Source organism: Vitis vinifera, chromosome 6 (genome assembly GCF_030704535.1).
Source record: "Vitis vinifera cultivar Pinot Noir 40024 chromosome 6, ASM3070453v1".
In the NCBI taxonomy this organism is placed as follows: Eukaryota; Viridiplantae; Streptophyta; class Magnoliopsida; order Vitales; family Vitaceae; genus Vitis; species Vitis vinifera.
The window spans coordinates 3,863,765-3,888,426 of NC_081810.1; the positions used below are offsets into that span (position 1 = coordinate 3,863,765).

Here is a 24,662-nt window from a genome sequence, read left to right on the forward strand (position 1 = left end):
TCACGCTAAAACAGACTGGGTCACCGGCCCTTTCAAATTTATAGTGAAGGTACAAAGTAAGTGCAGGCCATACATTGTAGGTCCCACCAGATGACACCATTATTGTCTCAAATCTACGGCTCAAATGTGGCTGTGTCAAGAAACAGTCACAGTACAGTGATGATAAGGCAATCAACGTCAGTGAAAGTAAGAAAATTACTCACATGCAGAACTCGGCTCTCACTCTCTCTCCCTCTCCCGATCCCCTGCAATTGCAAAGTCGCTTTTCTCTCTCTTTCCCTCCGGTGTTGTTTTCACCAATACAAAGGGTTTGATTCTGATTTTGATTCTAAGTGTATGTTGCTGATCTTAAACTAGCTAGTTTTCATAGTTTATGATTGGAATACAAGGAGAGTCTCTTACAACATATATCTATGTGGTTCAGTGGTTTCCACTGTATTGGCTCATGCCCATGGCTGAACCCATTGAAGCAAACTTAGCCAGCTCTTGTTGCAAGAAGGGTCTGCTTGCATCACTTCCCACACCCAGAAAATCTCTGGTTAGACCGCGTTCAACTTCATTGGAACTTGCATGGAACTTCCCTGCAATCTGTTGGGCTTGCTTGGGATTTGATGGGACCATCAGAAAATGGTCCATGTTGTTCTTGGCAGTGTCCACTAATGGGGTTGAGTTCATATCACCCATCAGCAGTCCATCTCCCATGGTGGAGGAGGGTGATGTTGAGTTGATGAGTTGGTTCATGCTGTCGGATTGGTTTGACTGCCTGATAAGAAACTTGTGGACTTGGTTGTTGCTTCTGCCATGGGGATAAGAGCTGAAGGGCGTAGTATTGGAGAGGGATGAGTTGATGGAACCGAATCCTGTAGTACTGAAGAAGGCTGAGTTGCTCTTTGTAGACCCCATTTGGGCAGCTTTCTGCAAGAGTGCGGTTGCTGACATGTGAGCCGAGCTTTCTTGTTGATTCTGATTACTTGAGAACAAGGAAGTTATGCTCTCAGACAAATTTCCTTTGTTCTCTTCCTCCTCCTTTAACACCCGTGGCAATGTGGATGAAGTAAATGACGCTTCTGAACACCTTTGGAGCCACTGATTCTGTGATGATGCCGGTGATCCATACATACTCATGGGCGCTGTTTGCACCATTTCAGGCAACCCAGCGGATGTCGGTGCCAAAAAGGAACCATTAGTGTTAACCCCAATGGGGTTGTTGAGGTGGGAATTGGCATGGTCCAGCCACAGTGGCAACCTTGGCTTCTGCCCATCTGCATTGAGATGCCCAACCAGCTGCTCCGAGCCCACAAATTCAGGCCGAAAAACTGAGGAAAATTGGGGGATTATGTGGGCTTGTGGGTTGCTAATGCTCCCATTCATCAACTCATTTCTGAAGATTGGATTCGGTGCTGAAACTGAAGTGAGCCTGGCACTTTCCTCAGCTAAAGCATCACAGAAGGCCCTGTGGGTGATGAAGCTGTCCTTCCTGTTTCAAGTCACACAGATCGAACCCATCTCAACATCATAGTTAACGTTTAAGTTTTTAACCCTTTGGTCTGACCGCATTAAATTCAACTAATCTACTTGAGAGCATTTATTTCTTGAACAAGCTAATTATATAAAGTGGAGAATTTGAATATTGGAAAGAGAAAGAAGAGAGAGAGATGTTAAAGACTCAAGAGTGTTACCTGGAGAAGAGAGTTCCACAGTCGCATTTGTACTCTCTGGTGCCACAAATTTTACTATGAGCTTTCCAATCTGACTGAACTGCATATTTCTTGGAACATTTCTCGCACTTCCACTTCTTCTCACCGTGTTTTCTACTGTAATGCTTCTTTATTCCGGTGAGGTCTCCTAGGGCCCTGGTTGGATTGTGGTGCACACAGGACTTTTCCGGGCATATGTACACCTTCTTCCGGACCTCCTTGCTTGTTCTTTGCCGGAGCTTCCATGGAAGATTGTGGCCTCGCCTGTGAAGCTGCAAGTTCTGGTCTCTCTGGAAACCCTTGTTACAGATTTCACAGATGAATCGGTTCGTGGCCATGAGTGATTTTGGTGATAGAGCGATGACTTCTGCTTCTGGATCTGTCCAAAACAGAAAATAATAATAATAATAATATGAACACCCAATTAAGATGATAAGTAAAAACACCCATCCACATACTCAGCAGACAAAAGAACTGAAGAAAGGTATGAAGTAGGAGGGTGAAGTCATTCTTACCTGGCGTTCCTGGTAAATTTCTCTTCTTCTTCACTGGATTTGCACTAGGGTTAGGGTTAGGGTTTGAATTTGGTTCTTGAACAAAACCTCTGATGGAAGAGGGAAGTGTGAGCCCATCTTCAGCCATCATTTGCAACTGAATTTCAAGCAACTGGGTATGTCCTAAACTACTTACACCCAGAAGAACCACCCAAAAAGCTACAACAGTACAACCCCAAAAATAGAACAAAATAACAAAACCTTTGCTGATGAACACAACCCAATAAATCTCACTAGATTTCCAGCCACTTCCCAGAAGAACCAAAAAGAGAGGGAAAAAAAGAGGGAACCAATTGGACCTAGTTCCCCACTCTATAAATCGAAGATCTTCGCCACTTTGTTCTAACACCCAGAAAAAGAACACCAAAGAAGGAAAAAAATGAAAGCTTGAGAGAATATTGCCTCTCTCCCTCTCTCTCTCTCTCTCTCTCCTTATCTAACACGTTTCTCTCAAAGTCGGTCAGCCATAGACTCAACTGGACCACCACCTCCTCTCTCTCCAGACTATATAGGGAAAAAAATCGAAAATTTACCAAGTGAATAAGGAGCAGCAACGGCAAACAGTAGTGATATGTGAGCACAGTATTGTGCAACTACACGTATATCTCAGTAAGGTGAGAAGTGGGTCTTATCGTGGTCGATGAGCTCAATGTTGTATTATTTATAGCAGGAGAAGAATATTAAAAAATAATTAAAAAAGCCAATATTAAAAAGAAAGAAAAGTGGGGTAAAAGATAGAAGCAAACTGGATTTGAAAAAGGTAAGAAAGGGAGAGAGAAAAAGTGAAATGCCTTTACAGCCAGCCATTCATCAGGTAAAAATGATTATGTTATAATTGTAAGATGCATGATGAAAGGCGAGAGAGAGAGAGAGAGAAAGGCATGGTGATGTGGCTGAGATGGTGGCGTCCGTGACACCTTGAGAGTGGTAAGTAGAGTTAGGGGAGTGGTGGCGAGTAAGGACTAAGGAGGAGGAGCTGTGGACCCAGGTGTCAGTGGCAGTGAGGACTGAGAGAGAGAGAGGAGGAAAGAGGGAGAGAGAGAGAAGAGGAAAGAGAAGGAAAGTTTGATAATACAAAGACAGAGATGACTGGTACCGCTTGATATGTCCAGTGTCCACCACCCCACGGGACACTCACACACATTTATCTAGAAATTCGCTCCCCCCCTACTCATCACTCTACTCCCCTCCGCTGCTTCCCTGGGATTTCAAAGGCATCTTTTCTCCCTTCCTTCACTTCCTCCTCCATTTCCTACCACCTCCCTCAATTTAGTTGTGTCGGGGACCCCAAAAAATTGAATTATCCTTAATTTCTCATCTTCAAACATTGTTCATGGTTGTATGTATTATGTCAAAATACTACTGAATTATACCCAACAACAAATTTTAATTTTAATTATTTAGAACATATAACATACAATTAATGTGGGTTTCTGTCCTCCCAAATTTGTGTATTGATATCCTACAAAATGAAATAAATCTAAAGTTTATCCCAACACCTAATTTTAAATCATTTTCATTGTTTTTTCTCTTTCTTGATGTGTAAGTAAGAGGGTGAATGTTGCATGGATAAGATATCCAACCAGATATCCAACTATGATACTACAAATTCAACCAATCACAATAAGAAATTTTTGGATTAGATTAATGGGGCACAAATTTTTGGGGTCCATGTGGGCTCATCAAAAGCCAAAATTATCACAATTAGGTCTTCATACTAATAAAGGATCATCACTTTTCTTATACTTGGTCTTTGATTTTTTTTCGTTTTTTATTCTTTAATTTTGTACACATCAAAATTTTGATCATAGATCTAGATTTGAAAGATTATTAAAATCAACCCTTGAATAAAATAAAAAAATAAATGATAAAATCAAAGTCAAAAAGGAAAAAGATAGAGAGAGAAAATTGAAAATATATTTCTATTAAAAAGTTTCATATAAAGGAGACAAATTTCATAAATCAAAAAAGTTAAATTTCCCACCTCTAAATTCAAATTTATTTTTTTCAAGGCTAAAAAAAAAAAAAATCATTTGTTAACTCACTCAATTTCAAGAATATGCTCTTAGGCCTAAAAATCAAAATCAAAACATCAATCAAATCAAATCAACTATACATAACATAATCTATTTATTTGCAAAAGTCTTTGTCCAATTTACTTTTGCCGGAGGTAAAATATACACCAAGAATGGTATCTTCCACTAGATCTCCAACAATTATGTTACTTCTCAACCACAAATTTCCACAAATTGAAGAGAATGAAAGCATTAAATAATTGTCATTTCGGATACAGTTAATCTTGTTGGGTCCTTTATTTTTAACATTAATCTTCATATATTTTTCATAATCTTAGAAAACGACAAGTACTCATACCAAACTCTCATCACCATATCAACATGTTACCTTCTTTCTTAGATTAAATGATAATTTCACTTGTATGGAAACAAACAAACAAACACCTCCTACCTTGTCCAAAAACATCATTTCACAAAAAAATAATAATAATAATTATTACTATTACTAAAAAAGTTAATAAAATTAATTGTTGGAGTCAAATAAAAAAATGATAAAAGAAAAGTGAAGGAGAATTGTGAAGCTCAAAAGTTGAGTCCAGCAAGGTGAGATTGTAAGCTTGATAGTACTTGAATGGCATATAAGGTGGGGACACCCAAATCATGCATGGCCACAGTTTTGAATCAACACGTTTAAAGTATCACTTTCCCTTATCACCGTTTCTTCAATTCACACCATATTTTCATTTTCTCATACTCTATAATTATTATTAATTTTTTTTAAATGTAATTAAATAGATTTTTTTTTATGGTGGGATTTAATAATAATCTCTTTGGGTTTTTAACTTTTTTTTTTTTTGAAACTTCTTTAGTGAAATTTATGTTGGAAGAAGTAGTAGGAACTGAATTTATTCAGATTTAATTCAAAAGGACAATTTTGTTTAATAGAGGAGGACTAGATAGCTCCTTTTTCTGACTCTCAATCATGGCTCCTCTTTTTCATTACAGGCCTGGATCTTTTTTTAAGTTCTCATTCAATAATTTGGGGTTTGAAATTGAAATTCAAACCCATGTTTCCAGATCCTGAGATTCAAACCCTCTTTCTATGTTTCAATCACACCCCCCATGACTACTCTTCCCTTCCCTTCCCTTCCTTTCCAGTTACGTTTCCTTTCTTTACCTAAAACCCCACCAAAACCCTAATTCAAATTTAATAAAAGCAAAGCATGGGCTGCGTGTCCAAAGTATTAAAACCCTAGAATCAAATTTTCAGAATTAGCAAATCCTACGTGCCCTCCTGTGATTGGTTGTTCCTCTACACCTATCACCCATCATGTCATGCTAGTACTACTCCTCCACTGAAATTAATTAAAAAAGAATTAAAGCATACTTGATTGATATATCCATAGGGCATATATATAATTCAACCACTTTTGGAGTGATGCATTTGGGCATTGATTTGGAAGGACATGGATGCTTCCTAGCTATCTCCTTGATCCTCCTGAAAACACAAGACAACACACAGCCCCAAGTGTTCATACCCCAAAACCCTAATTCTCTTGGGAAACTCAAGATTTTATTTATATATTTATTTTAACTCCTTGTTTTGTTCTTTCTTTTGATTATCCAAGTCATGGAATAGAATATCCCTCCCTCCAATGCAAAGGCATATGCTTTAAAATTAATCACTGTTGGGTTTAGGTATTGAGAAGAGAGAATATTCAAGAGAGAGAGAGAGGGGGGAGAGAGAGCTGATATTTATTTTTTTAATTATTTATTTTATTTAATAAATTATTTTATATAGGAATAGAAATGTAATATTGTTTGCATGGAAAGGGTAGGAAGTAGAAGTACAGCTTTGAGAGTTTGGTGGAATTTTTCAAAGTGGGGTGTTGCAGTCCTTTTCCGATGTGGGACAGTTAATTAAGATGCGGATGTACCCTTTGATTGACCATTGCATACATATATGAATAGTTTGCTTTTGGGTTTATTTTCTTGTTTTTTTATTATTGCTTTATTTACTTGCTGCAATTAACCCCACATGTCTTATTTAAATTAGGTGCTGTCGTCCAAAAAGGAATTAGATATCCTTACAAAAAGTCTTTCTTTTTTACTTCATTAAAAGTTAAAAAATCAGTTTTGTAAATTTGAAAGCACATTTAAGTTTCGAAAGCACTTTTGAAATCACGAAATTTAGAAATTATTTTTTAAAAAAATTATTTATAATAAAGTAATTCTTCCAAAAAATAATAAAATAATTTTTATATAAGACAGGTTATATTGAAAAAATAATAATATAATTTTTTTTAATATCTCAAATTAAAAAAAATTTTAAAATGATTTTAAAAGATATAAGACATGTATTCAAACATATACTTATTTTTTTAATTAATTTTAAAATAAAAAAATAGTTAATAGCCAAAAAATTACGTAATTTTATTACACAAATTTTTATTTAGGGAATAAAAATAATAGAGGTGACACTAACTTGATTTATACGGCGACAGCGATATCATAAGATAATATATTTTGCTTCGTTGGCGGATAAAAACAGAACATATCCACTCAACATCCGCCGTCGACTGTATCCAGCTGGATCATCTAGTGGCTGACAACTCATGATGAGGTTATTAAAAGGCTGAGTTCCCCACTTGGGCCCAGCCCACATTGGATGCAATCAGGCTTGGGCTCGGGGTTCTTAAACCTTGGATATATCTGTCCCCGTATAAGTTTATATGGAAAATGACGTCACGCACTTTATAAGAGCATGCTTGATATTTTAATTTTTAAAAATAAAATAAAGGTTAGTTTCAATTACCTCCTTAGATTTTGGTTAAATACATTTAATCTTTATTTATTTAAAATTTTATCAAATACCTCCCTTATTTAAATGAGAAAGAATGTGAATGAAAATTAGAAATAAGAATAATAAGGGAGATATTTCATAAAATTTTAAATTTGTAGAGACTAAATGTATTTAGTCAAAACCTTAGGAAGTAAATGAAATTAATCCTAAAAATAATTTTACTTTCGGTAAATGTGTAAACATTGAAGTGATAACTCTATCTTCATATTTATATTTTTTAATAGGGTCTTAGCTTATTATCATTTTAAACATTGAAATTAATCCTAAAAAATTTCAATCATAACTTAGACCTCCTTAAGCACCGATTGGTTCAAATGTCGTTACTTAACACTCCTAAAAAAACATTTTTGAAGAAATTTAATTAAGTGAAAGGATTTTAAGTGGGTGTATTTTAACAATTATTTTAATCGATAAAATTTGAAGCAGATAATGTTCACGGTTAGAAATGAAAATAACTCTAAATTTATCAATTTACTATAAAAAATAAAAAATATAAAAAATTATTTTAAACATATCAAATAACATTAAAAGACGAGAAAAAAGGGTTATTAAACTCAACCATATATTTGATTTTTCTTTCATATGTCCCACATTTATTTTCATAATGAGAGAAAAAAAAAAAAAAAAAAAAAAAAAAAGGGGGGCGGGGGGGTTGATTGATTTCACATTTGACTTTAATAATGGGGCATGAGGGGAAATGCATTTGTACTAGAAACCCCGTGATTTCAATCATTTAATGGGACCCAACATGAGCATGAATCTGCATAGCTCCTTCCTCATGAAATTCCAAAACATGGCTGATTTGCATATAAAACTACAGCTTAATTCTCTAGTGAATCTCATGACTACGTGGGCAGAGCTTGGATGAAAGGTTTGTCCAAAAACACATAGGATCCCACATCATTATCCACGAAATTTATATCGGGGAGAACAATGACAATGCTCTTTCCTTAGTCCTTACAAACAAAGTATCTCCATTTCCAGACAAAATCCACACATGGGTATCATCGGTTTGTGTGTTTCCATGAAGCTTCCTCACCTGCCTTTTCCCAATCCTAACTGCTCGCCTGTCAGACCACACATACCCTGCTTCTTCAGACGGATACTGATTATATGGGTTCTTTCAGACTAAATTTTAAGACCTTTTTCCAACTTGTTTAATGGAATCGGAGAAACCACGAGTTTCACGTGGGTTTTGCCTAGTTATTATTAGGGCCAGTGAAATTTGGTAATAATTTTGAAGTTTTTTTTTTTATAGTGATAGAATCCTAGTAAATTTCAAATGGTGGGTAGAAGGTATGATTAGAAACACTTTTAGTAATTTGATTTTCCAATGGTTAATATTGTAAATAAGAGCAATAAAACAGTTCATCATTCTTGTTCGGATTTTCCTTTCAGTGAATGACGACCCTAGGTGCTACAAATGGGTTATTTTCGTAACACAGAGAGTGCAGAAGTATGGTTGGGAAGTTTGGGACTATGTAACAAAATACGAGATTGGAATTATCAAGAAGAGAAAGGGATTTGAAGAATCCATATAGCAAAAAGTACCACTTTTGGAGGAGCTTTCTTCACCGACCAAACCACAAATCTCCAAAGACAAGAGAAAGTCATAAGGAAAATCAAAGGCAAAGCATGGAAATTGGGATGAGACAAGGAAATCCCGGTTGGCAGATTGGCTTTATTATGTCGTCTCCGGGGATCTTGGCTCGGACAAATCTAGGTCATGTGCGGAATAGTGCTCAGAATGGCATCTTTCAATTTTTACATTCTCGTTCTCTTTTCTTTTTTATCTTCTCCTCTAGTTTAATATTTTTTTGATTATATGCACGGCTGTGTTGTTACTTGCTGTTTTCTCATCGTTCATGTCTTCTTTTGCTCAATTGGGACTGACCCACTTCCTTTTTTTTTTTTTTTTTTTTTTTATGTACATTGTCTTCTCCTAACTTCTGCCGGACTAAGTCGATAGAGTTTAACCAAACTAAGCCAAGTTCATCATTTTTTTGGAAGGACAGAGAAGTGAAGATGTACGGGATTTGGCTGTATCATTGTTTTTCTCTCTGGAGCATTTTCAGGTTGGTAGATGTGACAAAATTATTATAAGCATTTAGTATATAGGGCAAAATTTAGAGTATGTTTGAGTGATTTTATAAAATATTTTTAATATTTATAATACTTAAATTATATAAATTTTAAAGTGTTAAAAAATTCTAAAACACTTCTTAAAATCACTATCAAACATATTTTTAATTTAACAAAAAGGGTGCTTTATAATAATAGGGATGATTATCTTGACTATATTTGTTCCTAAAAAATATTAAGATAACATTTGATTTGTCAAAAATATTTTAAAAATATTTTTTTCATATTTAATTTAATCATAAAAAACATAAAATCGAATCAAATTTAATTAAAATAAATAATAATTTTATATGTTTTAAAATTATTTAATCTTTATATAGAAGAGTTAAATAAATAAAATAAATTTAAAGTAATATATAAAAATAATTTATTAGTTTTAAATCTATTTTTATTTTTCTTCATTTTTTATTTGTAGATAATTTTTCTTTATATACTTTCTTTCTTTTAAATATTTCCTTCAAACTTTTTTAAAACCAAAACACAGCAGCTAAGAAAAGAAAAAAAATGATTTTATCATATTTGGTTTCATTTTTTCTTATCATTTTCATTTTTTTCTCTATTTTCTTTACTCACAATTTCTCCTAAATTTTCTTGAAACCAAACATAGGTGGTGACGGTGGAAAATCAAACGTATGGTCAATAAGAAGGAAGGGCATTCTGACTCCAAACCATGGTAATGAAGCTAAGAAGGCCTGAATAGATCCACCTTGATCCTCTGAACACCACACCCAAGTCTTCTTGGGTGTTTCTGATCTTTTTCTTTCTTCGTTCTTTTGCTGTTTCCAAAATCCAATCAGGCCCGAGGTATTGCAGTCATGAGCTGCATGGCCGGCCACTGTGAAAAAATACATTTTAGCCCAAACCCGGCAGAATCCTATTAAATTCTTCCCCCTACAGGATGATCATATATCTCAAATGAGATATTCTAAATGAATTAGTATTCGTTAAGGATCAATAATTAGCTTAAAATATGATTAGGGCGATATTCTAGTGCACTCCCACCCTAACCCTCAATTGGGTATTCAGTATTCCAAGCCATTCGATCAGCTGACTTGTTTTGGTGACGCAAGGGCATGGCAGTTCATCTTCTGATTCACCTTTCCTCCCAGTTCAATCAGCCATTGAAAGAGCAATTGTAGAGTTTCATATTAAAAGCACCCTGGCCGCCAACATGACCCATGTAAAAAGCGTAACGATTTGCTGAGTGCACCACTTTATCCTGAAGCAACGAAAACATTGCCGAAAAGGTTAGCAATCAAAGGGCCACGGAGGAATGTCAATTCCAACAAATAAGTTCCAATCAGTTTATTTAAACCCCTACGTGAAACCATCTTATTCTTTTCTATCTATTATTTTAATCAATGTCCACATCTTGCATGCACTCTCACAATATAATGCCTCGACACAGAACAGCTGAATCGATATCATCGCACTTTCTTGATTGCTCCCACTCCCTCTATCATCTCCTTTGGATCAAACGAGGCCTTCTCTCATGGAGAGAGAACCTAATTCAAGTTTCCAGTTTCCCCCTGGTTTCCGGTTCCATCCTTCTGACGAAGAGCTGATAGTCCATTACTTGCAAAAGAAAGTGACGTCACATCCACTCCCAGCATCCGTGATAGCTGAGATAGATCTGTATAAGTATAATCCATGGGAGCTACCTAGTCTGTCCTGCACCATCTATTCACTTGTCCTTTTTTTTTTTCTCAGATTATCAACTGATGTATAGAACTGGTTTTCATTATCTATTGTTCTACCTTTTTATTCTTACAGAGAAGGCTTTGTTTGGAGAAGAAGAATGGTACTTCTTCAGTCCAAGAGATCGTAAGTACCCAAACGGAGTAAGGCCTAATAGAGCAGCAGCTTCAGGTTTTTGGAAGGCAACTGGAACTGACAAGCCTATTCTTACTTCCTGTGGATCAAAAAGCATTGGGGTGAAGAAAGCTTTGGTCTTCTATATTGGTCGGCCTCCAAGGGGAGTGAAGACTGAATGGATCATGAATGAGTACAGATTGCTCAACACAATGAACCGACCAGGGTCAAGGTCAAAAGGATCCATGAGAGTAAGTACGGCAATAATGGTGTACCACAGTGACTCCTCATTTTTCATTTCTTCTGTAATAAAATGGGGTACATGACACACACAATTTGTCTTGGGTCTAGACACAAGCCATTTGAGTTTAAAGGAATTAGACACTGCTACTTAAAAGCCGAAGCAAGAATTCAACAACCCAAAATAGCCTCCTAATGAGCACGACAGTGAAGGTTATGATTAACTTCCTGTCACTAGTTCTCTTTTATTCTCATCTGTTCCACAACCTAGTGTTCTCTGGAGAACTTCCTATGTTATTTTCTGTTGCATTGAAAACATCTCCTTGGGGATGCATGTAAACCAAATACATAAAAGCATGAAGAAACAAGAAACAAAATAATACTCATGCATAGTTTTAAAAGGTGTGCTTAATGCGCGCCTAGGCCCAAGGCGCAACCCCTCCCTAGTTAAAGCGCTTTACTTGCCAAGAGATGCGTCTTGTTGAAAAGGAGCGCCTCGTCTCCTTTACTTGTCCTTTTTAAACAATTTACTCAAGTGTGCGTCTTGTGTTGCGCCTTGCGCCTAAGTTATAGCAGACTTTTGTGCCTTAGGTGCACCTTGCGCCTTTTAAAACTGTGTGATAAGATTTGAAATTATGTTGTAGATGTGATTTGGAAAGGCTTACAAACAAAGGCTTACTTTGTGGATGCAGCCCCCCTTAGTTACCTACAAAACACAAGATATAGCCTATCCAAAAGTATAGCTCGGTTCTAGAGGGGAGTAAACAGTTCATCAAAATTTAAGAAACTCAAAGTTGTACATACAAATAAACCTACAGTAGCATAAAACAGATTTTGGAGGTGGCACAGTCCATGGTAAAGAAACCAAATGCCTGAAAAATAACCTATTTCACCCTCAACTTGGTTTCTCTACAACGATCCTTTCTCTTCTTTTTCATTTTTGCTTTCACCTATGTTTTTGACCCTGCACCAACATTTGCAGACTACCAACGTTGTTAAATTGCATTAAAGGTATGAGATAAACTGTGCTATAAACAAGAGATGAGATGAAACTCAACTCATGAAAACAAATTGCCTCTTGTTGTCACAGTTGGATGATTGGGTACTATGCCGGGTCCGCCATAAAGGCAACATGCCAAAGAACACATGTGAAGGTCAAGACAGTCCTAGCACAGAATTGATAAGCTACTTACCAAAGATTGAGGAGCAACAACCTATGCATACAAAGCATAATGACATGGACACAGGTTATCTCTACAATCATTGCGAATTAATAGCTTCCATACTTGCTGGTCATCCTCTTCCTCATAATGAAACCATTTCTAATGTAACCTTCAAAGGGAGCAACAACAGCAATAGCCATGGTTCAGTTCATGAAGATGGTTCAGATAAAGTGAATTTGCCAATTACAGTTTCTTCCTTTGACAGTTTTTTCAACCCATTGAATGGGAACTCCACAGAGAAACATAGGTACGAAAATCCCCCTCCATCTCAGAAGATGCTAACTAGCAACAATGAAGATGAGAGTCTTTCACCTCACAAGACATCAACCAACAATCATATGAATTTCCATAGCCAAAGCCAGTCTCAAGTCAGCATCATCAATTCTAATCCCTCAAATCCCATCTGCTTACAGAAGCCTAATCATGTGCTTCACAGACAGATATCTACAGTAATGAACTGGCCCTTCACAGAAGGAAATGGTTCTTAACTGAAGTGGTGTGGCCAAGAGCCCCATAAGTAGACTGTACAGCATAAGATGTAGATATTGGTGCACAAGGTGGATCAACTTTCCTGGTGCCATGCTAATGGCAGTGAATGCAACCATGTTTACTGGTCTAGCTTGATATGTAAGGCTTGTAAGTGTTTCTCTGTAAAGCCAAGTGTGGATTGTTTAATGTATATTTGCGTACTTGTTTGTTAACTTAAAATAGTGATAATAAGAGTAATCCTATGGCTAGATATAGAAACTCTTGCTAGAACATGACAGAATCTCAAACTCAAAAGTTCCCTTTATGTAAAACAGTTAATACTGAATTATGGGCAGATAACGTTAAAACAACATTAGTTTTGCCAACTACTGCTTCTTATTAAGAAAATGTTTCAATAATATTCTGTCATAAGTCAAATATTGAGTTTTACCCAGGTGTTCTTGTAATTCCCACAACCTATTTTCAATAAATTGATATGGCTCTTAGATGGCATGATGTCATTGATGGCAACCTGATGAAGTAGCTGGAAGCAGATGAACCATAAATCAAGGCATCTTCGGGAGAGGGGCTTCCTACAAACCTAAATATTGATAAAAGACAGGATGATACTTACACATGCAGCACCAAAGATGGCAGGGGCCGATGGGGCCCAACACTAGCACATTCTATCACAGGGTAACTTCGGGCCTGAAGTCAGTTTGTTCTCTTGTGGAACAAATATAAATAAAAAAATTAAAAATCATGGCCAGCCCTCATATTCTTTCATGTGACAATTTTTGAGCCTAACAATACTCTGGTATGTTCCCAAAGAAACAAAAAGGAATTTTCTGCATGCACCCCACAAGATTCATTCCTTCTTATTGGATAACAAAGTCAGCTATAATGTTCCCAATTCACATTTTCAACCCCTATATTGGCAGAGTTGTGAGATTCTAAATTAAAAAGGCTATCTAAGAATCATAAATTCATAAAAACTATATGCATGCATGTTTAGTAGAATGCAGAGACACATCCCTCACCCTCACAATGTGGATGTAGCATCACATATCTAAGATTAGTCCTACACAACCATTCTTAAGGCATTACTAACTACTACTAAAGGACTAAGATACATGAAAACCAATGATCTTATTGTCCCCAGAAACTGGAAAACCAGATCCATCATTAGCAGCCGAAAGAGTAATGCTATATAACAGAAGGACCGCTTTTCTTAATATCTTTATTCATAAGCTTAAAACTTTGATAAGAGTAATCTGCCAGCCAGATCACCAAAAGAAAAGAAAAAAACAGGTCCTGGGGGTTGTACAGGAGAGAAAATGAACCAAAACATACATAGGAAGCCGTCAAATAATGGAAAGAAAAAATACCAGACAACCTTATGATCAAACTGGCAGTAAAAGCGGTCTTCTGGTCATTTCATTTCAATACACTGAATCAAAGAAAAAGGCAAGATTTCATTAGAAAATTTTCCAAAGATTAAAAAATGCACATATGAGGAATGCTGAATCTGCAAATAACAGAAGCAATCATTGTAAGAAATAAGAGCAGCTATCCACGATGATTGAGACTAATCTGTTAAGCATGAGATAATCCAGTGAAACATTCTACATCATCAAGATGCTCTTTTCATTTAAAAGCTATAAAAAGGGAAGCCTCACTGAAAGCTCTGCCTAGCAGAATTAGGCTGGATTTCTTTCCTGAGAGACTGAATCATTCATCAATTTCATGGAACATTCCAACCAAATAGCAGCAAGAGGCTATCAATTTCATGGAATTGAAAGATGTCCTCTCTTTGTACTTTATCCTAATTAATTTAGGTGCATCCTCTTCTCTTATTAAATTATCTGGGCCTATCCATACCTTCACAAGATACTCCATTTTTCTTTTTCAATTTTCTTGATATCAGAAAACATGAGACCCAGGACCACTCACTTCACTTTGAAATAACCAGTACTACTAAGGTAATTAAAGGATCATATTTTAACCATGTATCAGGAACTATGAAGTCATCTACCACTGGCAGAGAATAACAAATAATCCACAACAAAGAGGTGATAGAAAATAACATAAAACCAGAATCGGTACCACCACCAAAAGAAGGGCCTGAACATGCTGTGCACTAGTGATAAGACACTGATGACCAAAAATGATAAGGAACTAACTAATTGACGCAGAAGTCCTTGTACAAGATATGGGAAGCAAGTCTGAAGCAAGCACATTTTATTCTAACTACAGATTCTTCAAATGATAAAGATACTTATGACCCAATTGGTGAGGAGATAATTAAAATTTCTGGTTGGCAGAAGCAGATTCACATCACCAACTCCAGATGGGTTGAGATCAATGCTACCCACTACTTCAATAACTACAACTAAAATTCCATGATTGATCTTTTATTGGTCAAATGCTTTTAGTCAAAGTACATGGACCAATACAAGTATTCCACATTTGAGTGGAGACAAAAAAAGGAGGATGAACACAATCATTTGCCCAGGGAATATAAAAAATCAAGAAGCAACGAAATTATATAAATATAATATTCACAGCACATTTTCAATCGAATAAAGAGAAAGATGCAGAGCTTACTTGTATAAATAGGAAGCGATTCCCAGAATTACGCACAGAAGAATTATGTCAATACAGAAGTTTTGACTGGACCTCATCTGTGACATAACCAAAGATGCAATTTATTAGAACCATGCAAATCTTGCCAGATGTAGGAAAGTGCAACAAATTCCAAGGGATAACATAGCAGGCAACCTAAACTTAAACAGCATGCAGATCAATTACCTTGGTAACGGTTTCCTTGAGTCTAACATTAGTATTCTTAATGTCAGATGTTGCCTTGTCTACCTGTAAAGGCACCAAAAACAGAACTATGTAATATACTAAATGGACTTTTTCAACATTGTTTCACCCTCTGAACCAATTGAAATGGCAAGGGGTTGGATATAAAAAGTTCTTACCTTTGTATCAATTTCATCAATCAGTGGAACTTGCCGATCTAATTCCTGAATATAATGCAAGAAATGGTTAAAATCCCTATTTCCTTTCTGATAGCATTACCATAAGGAATAAAATGGACATCAACCAACCTCATTCATATCATTGGCCAAATTCTTCAGTGTGTCTAACCCTTCTGATATAACATCTAGACCTTGATCCTGTACAAATATCAAACTACATCATATGAAATGCAGAGCTGTAGGTGACCAAGCACCAGTAACCAAAACTAATCATCTTCCTGATGCCCTTGCATAGCTTTAGGTGACGAAGGCCCAGAAACCTAATGAAATTATCTTCCCCATGTCATTCTGATTACAAACTAGGCATAAATCAGATATATTACTTGCCTGTTTCATTCTCCTCATTTCATATTCTTGTCTAAACTGACTTGATTCTTCACTTTGTTGGAAAAACTCGCTGTCAAAATTTCCATCTGTAATTGATTGTGAAGTAATGCAAGCGAATTATATAAATGAATAGGCTTCCATTCATAAGAATTTTAAACAAAAGAGTAACACTGATTACCTGATGAGTCAAACATGATGTTTTTATGAGATGCCGAAGCTGCCCAATTTGCAGTTTGTTTGGCTCCTGCCATGCTCCCATCTGGTATTGCTCGAATTCTTTCTGGTAGAGCCAGGACCAAATCATTACGGATACTTAGTTCTTCTTTTGTGAGCCCTTTAACCTGTGATTAGATAACATTGCTATTACAAAGCTTCCACAGCCTTGCTACCCTCATGGCTTTGCATGACTGGTAATAAGGATGTCTGATTAGAATGTTGCAAATCAAAATTAGGACAGCTTACTCATTCCATGTCATTTGGAAGGTAAGAAGGAGATGAAAACTAATTCAAGATACTAACAATCAAGAACTATAGAACTATGTTGGGAGTCTCCAACATCAGGTTTTGCAACACATGCTCCTAAAAATGGTTATAATCACACAGCTGATGAGTGATTTATAAGTGTTAGATTATTGCCATGGGTCTGATTAGCACTCCCACACTGGACTGCATTCTGGTGAGCTGATCCTTACAGAACTTGCTTTAGGAAAATCTGGGATCTCAGAAGCCATGACTCAAGATCCAAATGGATGAAAAGATATAAATTCAAGTTGTCAGATCAATAATGGTGGTTAGGCACATAAGTTATTTGTTGTAATATTAAAGCTAAGCCAATCCCACATCTTAAGAGTAATATAAGAAATGAGTTGCAGAGAAGGCAACCTTGACCTCATTGCAACAACATAAGGTGGAAAGGGTTCTCTAAATCAAAATGCAACAACCCCTAGCAAAAGGCAGGTTTCTGAAGTTGTTTCAGAATGAGTACCACCACATAAATGCCATTGTGGATGTTGGCTATGGTTGGGGGGGGGGGGGGGGGGGGGGGAGTTGGCATTTTATGTTCCAAAAGATGAAAAGAACTAATTGATACATTTCATCAGTCATATGGCTTTTCAAGCATCAGTTATGTTCATAATTATTAGATATAAAAGATTATTGGTTCATTGGTAAATATAAAATATTTCTTTATTGACATGGGTGAACTAACAAAATGTGGCATTAAAATGGTGGAAACACCAGATGATCCATAATAGCAAACCATATACCAACTGAATTGACCAGTATATTAATAATGCTCCTGAAAATGCATGCATAATTATGAAGTTACAAATTTAACAACATGCTTCAAACCCAAGGGTATGAGAAACCACTAGTTTACTTGAAGCCGCTTGTTCATAACTCCCTAAATTTAATGCCTAGTAACTCATGTCATGCACCCACCTCTGCTATCACTCCATGAGTAGGGTGCTTGATGTCTGTTTATATGATACAAGTATACAACTATATCATCCATTCATCTTTATAGACTGAAAGAAGTTCGAGTTGAAACCTAGAAGCCAGAATGATCCACATCACCCATCTTGCCCTGATCCGTGGTTGCTTTTGGTGCTGGCCATAAAGTTTCTTCTCATCTTGATGCTCAAGAGACATTTTTAATGAACCTCCATTCTTTGGACATCTCTTTCTTTTGCTAGGCCTTGCTATGGGGAATTCATAGATTGTTGTCCCTGCTTTTGAGACTGTGTAGCCTTTGTCTATCCTTTCCTTAATGAGCTTCAGCTTCTCTTTTGATAAATTTATTTCACCTAAAATTTTCAATGTTCTCTCAGATTTTCATTTTAGTTTTACTAAGAATTGCATTCCATAGCCGATCTCCATAAAATTCTAAGTCGCTATTTACTCCTACTCTACTTTCATTATCTGAAACTATTCATCCTGTTTCTTGTAAAGACAGATCATGCAAACAAAATAATGGGAATATGACCATAAAGAACCAACAACAAATCAATCAAACCACAGTTCTCGAATGTCTAATTTAAACATCTTGTGAAACAGGAAAGTAAACCAAGATGATTTCACCTTTTTGAGCACCAATTTCTGCAGCTTGACAACTTCCTCTAGCAACCGAGCCTTGGTTCGACGAATCTCAGCATTCAGTGCAACGGCAGCAGCCCTATTCGTCTCTATCAGAGAAATTTCAGATTTCTGCAAATTTATCAAATCATAAAACAACTAAATTCAAATTCCAAAACCGCCTCATTTTGTTTGGTTGCTGATAAAATGCAAGAGACAGATTTCGTTGTCTTTTCTACTCTAAAATTGCAGTTCAACAAAGATGTAGTTGAAATAGCCTCAGCTGATCACTGCCCTAGCAACCAAACCAAACATCAACCTTCAGAACTAAGATTTCCTTTTATCTACATTTTTTTTTCAACCAAGAAACGAATCAAAACTGCGAAACAACAAAAAGACAACCGAGAGGGATCAAGACTTGACATGAAGAGCCGATTCAATGTTAGCTTCGACGCTGGCGTAGAGGCGAGCAAAGGCATCGTCACCATAGGCATTGAGATCGCGCTGCTTGTCGACATCGTACTTGTCGAATTTCTTGCATATTTGATCAACTCGGAAAATAATGTCGATCACGCTCATCTTTCCCTGCGTTTGTTTGGAGGAAAAGGCCTAGAAAATGAGCCTGGAAAATTTTGAGATGAAATTTTCTGGCTATTCCTCTCATCCTCTTTTTCGCCGCTGTCCATTTGGAGACTGATGGCCAGGAACGAACCGTGGAGCGCAGAAAGCGGTTTCTGAGCTCTGGAGGAGCGAGGACGGCTTGGAGTTGGTCCGCTATTAACATTTATAATTACAAAAATATAAATATTCTTATGACTTTTTAGTTTAAATTATTTTTCGAAAATTAATCTAATTCAACTCCATTGATTAGCTCTGAGCAGCAATTTTCCCATGCACATCTTATTTCCAAATTTGATTTTTAATGACGCGTCATCTTAATTAATTTGATTTCAGTTTGTACTTTTATTCTCTTAAATAGAATAAAAGTGAGAAATCGTCTTTCCAAAAAAAAAACACTTAAGTGGGAAATCATCCACAAAAAATAATAATAATAATTCTCACTTTAAAATTTTTTAAAAAAAAACATCTAAATGGGAAATCGTCTCTTTTAAGAGACGATTTCCACAAAAAAAGAAAAAATGAAATCCTCTCTTAAAGAGATGATTTCCATAAAAGAAACGATTTAAAAAAAAAAATTAAATTCTCACTTTAAAATAAATATAAAAAAAAAAAAAAAAAAAAAACAAATCATATGAGAAATCGTCTCTTTACAAAAGTCACCCTCCCCCAACAAAACCAAAAGTGAGAAATTCTCGCTTGAAAAAAAAAACAAAACCTTTAAAATTTTTATTTTTTTATTTTTTATTCTATTTATACAATAATTCGATTATTATAAATATATATTATAAAATTAATTAATTTTATTTATTAAATTTAATTTATAAATAATATACTAAATTTAATATAAGATAAATAATATTTATATATTATTTTTTTCTTTCACTTTGGAATTAAAAAAAAACTATTATCAATTTTATGTAAAATTTGAGTTTAAAAAAATTGTTATTAATTTATTAAATAAAAAATAAAAAAACAAAAAAGTCAAAAACGATTTAAAAAAAAACTTTAAAAATCCATTTTTCTATTCCATATTATACTTATACAATTATTAAAAATATATATTATAAAATTAATTAATTTTATTTATTAAATTTATTTTATAAATAGTATACTAAATTTAATAATATTTATCTTATATTAAATAAAATAAAATAAATTAATTTTATAATATACATTTTTAATAATTGTATTATTGTATAAGTATAATATGGAATAAAAAAAATGGATTTTTAAAGTTTTTTTTTAAATTGTTGCTTATGTTTTTGTTTTTTTTTATTTTTTATTTAATAAATTAATATAAAAAAATTTAACTCAATTTTCATATAAAATTGATAATAGTTTTTTTTTAATTCCAAAGTGAAATAAAAAAATAATATACAAATATTATTTATCTTATATTAAATTTAGTATATTATTTATAAATTAAATTTAGTAAATAAAATTAATTAATTTTATAATATATATTTATAATAATCAAATTATTGTATAAATAGAATAAAGAATGAAAAAAAAAAGGATTTTTAAAGGTTTTGTTTTTTTTTTTTAAGTGAGAATCTCACTTTTGGCTTTGTTGGGGGAGGGTATTTTTGCGGAGAGACGATTTCCCACATGGTTTTTTTATTTATTATTATTTTAATTTTAAAGTGATTTTTTGGTGTAGAAATCGTCTCTTTAAGAGATAATTTCCCACTTAGATTTTTTTTTTTTCTTTAAAGTGAGAATTAAATTTTTCTTTTTTCTTTTTTTTGTGTGGAAATCGTCTCTTTTAGAGACGATTTCCCACATGGTTTTTTTTTTTAATTTTAAAGTGAGAATTATTATTATTATTATTATTTTTTGTAGAAATCTTCTCTTTAAGAGACAATTTTCCATTTAGATTTTTTTTTTTAATTTTAAAGTGAGAATTCAATTTTTTTTTTTTTTTTTTTGTGGAAATCGTATCTTTAAGAGACGATTTCCCACTTAAGTGTTTTTTCTTTTTCTTTTTTTAATTTTAAAGTAAGAATTTTTTTTTTTTTTTTTTTTTTTTTTTTTTTTTGTGGAAAGACTATTTCTCACTTTTTTTTTTTTTGGTGAAAATCATTTGGACAAAACTAAGTAGATTTGCATTTTTTTTTTTTACCACGATAATTTAGACATTATTTTTAAAAATTGCCGTACTCTTATCAAAAATCCCATCTGGAATTGCCACTGAAGTGTGCATAAAGCTTTCAAATTCTGTCTCCACATTTTCCCTGTCATCATAAATTGGCTACAAATCAAGAATACAGAACATATGGCAGGACAACAGCATACCACAAGGTTGAAAATGGTATCACCAGTTACATCCCTCTGAAGTCTCTAGCTTCCTTCCAAGAGAGCTATACTCCTTTCCCTCCTCATGCCTAACAAATTGGAGCCAATTTTTCAAACCAAGAGTATGAAAGAATAAGATTTCACAAGCAGTAAGCATACCGGTTTTCCTTTTTCATCCAACTAGACATATCCAAGATGGTTCGTCAGCCATCAGCATCAAAGCCTTGGTTCGAGGGTCTGATGCCAACTACAGCAACCCTATTCCAGTGTAGCAAATTATTCCACACTGAGCCGGAAAAAAATAAAACCTCTATTCCAGTCTCTTTCACTGATGATGAAGGCTAACATTCATCACGCAGAGTATCATATCATTCCTTCAGTTTAAGATATGAAAAAACCTACGACATCTACAGACCATTTCTTTCACCTGTTATAAAGAGCCTCTAGTCTCATCTCTCACACTCATTTGTCAAGCAAGACACGCACAGGTAATGTGCAACCGCACCATATAACCCATCAAACTCAGAATTGTTTTCCTGAAACAAACTATATTTTAACCTCTTTAGAGAGTAGACTGTCTGTTTCCTTTTTACTCAAGGACAATAATTCTTCTCACCCACATCAATCAAATAAACTCCATGCCCATCTTCAATATCTTATCACCACTGAAACGGATGTTTTATCCCTTACCTCTCAGAAGCTGGTAACAAACAGGTTCTAATCATCCTGGTGGCAACAATGATATATTCCCCCCTAAGCCTAAGGTCATGGTCACAAAGTCTAGATGCCAAGAAGCCTCGGCCCTTCCCCTGTCAATGGAAAAAACCAAGGCAAATGTCCATGAATCTACTATGTGAGCATAGGCAATACACAGCTTACCCAGTCCTAGTGAGGCAGCCTTGCACTCCAGACACATGGCAGGCCCTTCCTGAGATTCATGGCATTGGCTGCTGGAAAGTGCCATAGCTGGGGTACCAGCATGCACTGGACCATGCCATTAGCCATGACCTCGGTTGCCCCCATGGACGGGGCAGTCTTGCCATGTTCAAAATGCCACATATTGACTCCTTGCATTCCAGTCCTAGTGAGGCAGCCTCATGGCAGGCCCCTCCTGAGATTCATGGCATTGGCTGCTGGCTGGAAAGTGCCATAGCTGGGGTACCAGCATGCAATGGACCATGCCATTAGCCATGACCTCGGTTGCCCCCATGGACGGGGCAGTCTTACCATGTTCAAAATGCTACATATTGACTCCTTGGTGGCTTGGTGCCTAGTATCACATCCTATCAAGCTCCAAATCTACCAAACAAAAAATAAGTAGCTCTGCCCATTACCACTTGCCCCCTTCATATGGAAAGATTACAGGAATTGAAAAAAAAACTGTGAAGTATTATTTCTGTATTAACTCAAAAAGTTTAGCATCATCTCTATCTCATCGAGCAATGAACTCCAACATACCATTCTCAAGAGAACAGAATAATTGACACTGAATGCATCTAACATTGGCAAAGATATTCCAACAAGCACTGAATTTTAATACAACAGAAATTTGATTTTTGTAATGAACCAACCAGATACAAGACAACATTCAAAGAGAGCATAATGCGTGTAGAAGTCCTGCAAGAACAGCTAGACTGAAAATATAAAATTTAGCCACCAGATCCTGGGGGCATTTGCACATATTTCCCAACTCATTTCAGCATTCAAAGTATGAATAAACTTGGCTTAGTTCAGCAATAAAGGTACAAATATCAAATTGTTATCTGGTCATCTTTATATGGAATGTTCAATGCCGAATACAACACCATCTGAAGCACAAGTTGGTCTGAAAAGAGGAAAACACGTCAATAATAACATCCTTTACCTCTTCATTTCTTGATCACAAAATTCAACCCCAAAACATCATTCATTAATATTTCTGATTGAAATGTGATTCACTGATGTAACATTAAATTAATCACATATATGCCCCAAAAAAGCTTCATCACCAGGTTATTTATCGCTCAAAGGTGGAATCAAGAAGGGCCAGAACTTCATTCAAAGTGGAATCAAATCAACGAAAATTCAACAGAGTTCAAACCTAGAAACCAAACCCTAGGACAATTTACAGGTCATAATCCGTGAAATTTAAATACCGATTGACATCCAACAGAGCCCTACCATGACGCGATCATGATCCGAGCAATGAAATCAAGGTCCGCCACCAGCTTTGTAGCGATAAATCTTGCCGAAGACGTGGAGAGCAGTGACGAAGCCGATGAAGCAGAGACTCATAACGAGGACGACGGTAGGCGTGATCTTGAGTCCAGGAGCGTCGTCGGTGTAGAATCTCAGCATATTGCTTCCGCTGCCGCCGCCACCGTATCCGCTGGATGAGCCTCCGCTACCGCCTCCAACACGTCGGCGACGCATCCCTGCAGTGGCGGCCGCCGTCCCCCGCGGAGCCATGCCGACAGGGCCGGGCCGGGAGGTGGCGGTCGTCGACGCCTGCGACTGAGAAGAGCCTCTCGCCATCGATGTGGAGTGTAGAAGTGTAATTAAGTGGAACTTCCAAGGGTATTTGAGAATCTCCGCTTCAGCTTACGCATACACCTTCACCCGCATCGGCTCAGCGAAGAAGGCCATCACCTGCTGTCCATCCAACGGTCAAACATTTTATGATTCTTTCAACGGTTCATAAAAAACCCACCTAATCATTTACTTAACTCCATTACCCACAAATACTTTAAAAAAAAAAAATATATCTTATTTTATTAGAACTTTAAAATAATCTCGTAATTGCCAAAAATAAATAAAATAAAATATTTAGAGTATTTGGTAAACCAACTTAATAAAGTAATTTATTAACTTAATTTAAATTATTAAGTAAATTAAATATATTTAATAAAATAATCCAATGATATCACTTAAAATATTTGAAATATTAAGTAAAAATAATTAATTTATTTTCAATTTTATATTTTATTTTACCTTTTTATCTTTTTTTTGTCCTAATTATTTTCATAATCAATTTTGTTATCTCATAACCTTTATTATTACTTAATCTCTTTTATCCTAATAATATTTTAAATTAATTTTATCAAACAATAGTAATATTTAAAGTAAGAATAAGTAATAAATTTTAAATTAACAATTTAAGTTGGAATAATTTTAAGTATAATCTAACTTAAAATTAATTTAAGTCATTAAATAATAAATATTAAATTTTATTAAACACTCCTTAAATATAATTTAATTTAAAATCAACTTTAAATCATTAAATAATAAGTATTAAGTTTTACCAAA

The 24,662-nt window shown here is 35.2% G+C and overlaps 4 protein-coding genes across 7 annotated transcripts; 1 reads left to right on the forward strand and 3 right to left on the reverse strand.

The window, feature by feature from the left end:
• Positions 1 to 3,109, reverse strand: LOC100248459 (zinc finger protein BALDIBIS). The gene is made up of 3 exons (XM_002282215.5): positions 2,213 to 3,109; positions 1,680 to 2,076; positions 1 to 1,477 (listed from the first exon to the last, which is right to left on the reverse strand). Exons 1-3 carry the CDS (start codon positions 2,340 to 2,342, stop codon positions 421 to 423), a joined length of 1,584 nt encoding a protein of 527 aa, XP_002282251.2. The 5' UTR covers positions 2,343 to 3,109; the 3' UTR covers positions 1 to 420.
• A 6,916-nt stretch (positions 3,110 to 10,025) lies between these two features.
• Positions 10,026 to 19,255, reverse strand: LOC100258712 (syntaxin-71). Of its 4 annotated transcripts, none has more exons than XM_010652844.3 (10): positions 18,885 to 19,255; positions 18,468 to 18,593; positions 16,567 to 16,729; positions 16,389 to 16,474; positions 16,131 to 16,199; positions 16,002 to 16,046; positions 15,826 to 15,888; positions 15,622 to 15,698; positions 14,411 to 14,464; positions 10,026 to 10,490 (listed from the first exon to the last, which is right to left on the reverse strand). In XM_010652844.3, exons 1-9 carry the CDS (start codon positions 19,038 to 19,040, stop codon positions 14,452 to 14,454), a joined length of 798 nt encoding a protein of 265 aa, XP_010651146.1. In that variant the 5' UTR covers positions 19,041 to 19,255; the 3' UTR covers positions 10,026 to 10,490; positions 14,411 to 14,451. The 4 variants fall into 4 exon arrangements, with proteins under 4 accessions (XP_010651146.1, XP_019075905.1, XP_019075907.1 ...); XM_019220360.2 differs by lacking the exon at positions 10,026 to 10,490 and adding an exon at positions 12,081 to 13,194; XM_019220362.2 differs by lacking the exon at positions 10,026 to 10,490 and having other exon boundaries at positions 14,200 to 14,464; positions 18,468 to 18,561; positions 18,885 to 19,254.
• On the forward strand, positions 10,503 to 13,034 carry LOC100253566 (NAC domain-containing protein 72-like). The gene is made up of 3 exons (XM_010652843.3): positions 10,503 to 10,935; positions 11,045 to 11,334; positions 12,414 to 13,034. The coding sequence occupies exons 1-3, from the start codon at positions 10,764 to 10,766 to the stop codon at positions 13,032 to 13,034; spliced, it is 1,083 nt and encodes a 360-aa protein (XP_010651145.2). The 5' UTR covers positions 10,503 to 10,763.
• Positions 19,256 to 22,857: 3,602 nt separating the features above from the next.
• LOC100260422 (protein transport protein Sec61 subunit beta) lies at positions 22,858 to 24,072 on the reverse strand. The gene is made up of 2 exons (XM_010652842.3): positions 23,538 to 24,072; positions 22,858 to 23,202 (listed from the first exon to the last, which is right to left on the reverse strand). The coding sequence occupies exon 1, from the start codon at positions 23,889 to 23,891 to the stop codon at positions 23,568 to 23,570; it is 324 nt and encodes a 107-aa protein (XP_010651144.1). The 5' UTR covers positions 23,892 to 24,072; the 3' UTR covers positions 22,858 to 23,202; positions 23,538 to 23,567.
• Between the last annotated feature and the right edge of the window lie 590 nt (positions 24,073 to 24,662).

Coding starts and splice junctions, on each gene's coding strand:
- LOC100248459 (XM_002282215.5), bottom strand. CDS start 2,342: ATGATGGCTGAAGATGGGCTCACACTTCCCTCTTCCATCAGAGGTTTT. Junction 2,077..2,212: donor AAATTTACCAGGAACGCCAG/GTAAGAATGACT, acceptor TGTTTTGGACAG/ATCCAGAAGCAGAAGTCATC. Junction 1,478..1,679: donor TGTGGAACTCTCTTCTCCAG/GTAACACTCTTG, acceptor GACTTGAAACAG/GAAGGACAGCTTCATCACCC.
- LOC100253566 (XM_010652843.3), top strand. CDS start 10,764: ATGGAGAGAGAACCTAATTCAAGTTTCCAGTTTCCCCCTGGTTTCCGG. Junction 10,936..11,044: donor TAATCCATGGGAGCTACCTA/GTCTGTCCTGCA, acceptor TTATTCTTACAG/AGAAGGCTTTGTTTGGAGAA. Junction 11,335..12,413: donor GGTCAAAAGGATCCATGAGA/GTAAGTACGGCA, acceptor TTGTTGTCACAG/TTGGATGATTGGGTACTATG.
- LOC100258712 (XM_010652844.3), bottom strand. CDS start 19,040: ATGAGCGTGATCGACATTATTTTCCGAGTTGATCAAATATGCAAGAAA. Junction 16,730..18,467: donor AGAAATTGGTGCTCAAAAAG/GTGAAATCATCT, acceptor ATCTAATCACAG/GTTAAAGGGCTCACAAAAGA. Junction 16,200..16,388: donor AAATGAGGAGAATGAAACAG/GCAAGTAATATA, acceptor ATATTTGTACAG/GATCAAGGTCTAGATGTTAT.
- LOC100260422 (XM_010652842.3), bottom strand. CDS start 23,891: ATGGCGAGAGGCTCTTCTCAGTCGCAGGCGTCGACGACCGCCACCTCC.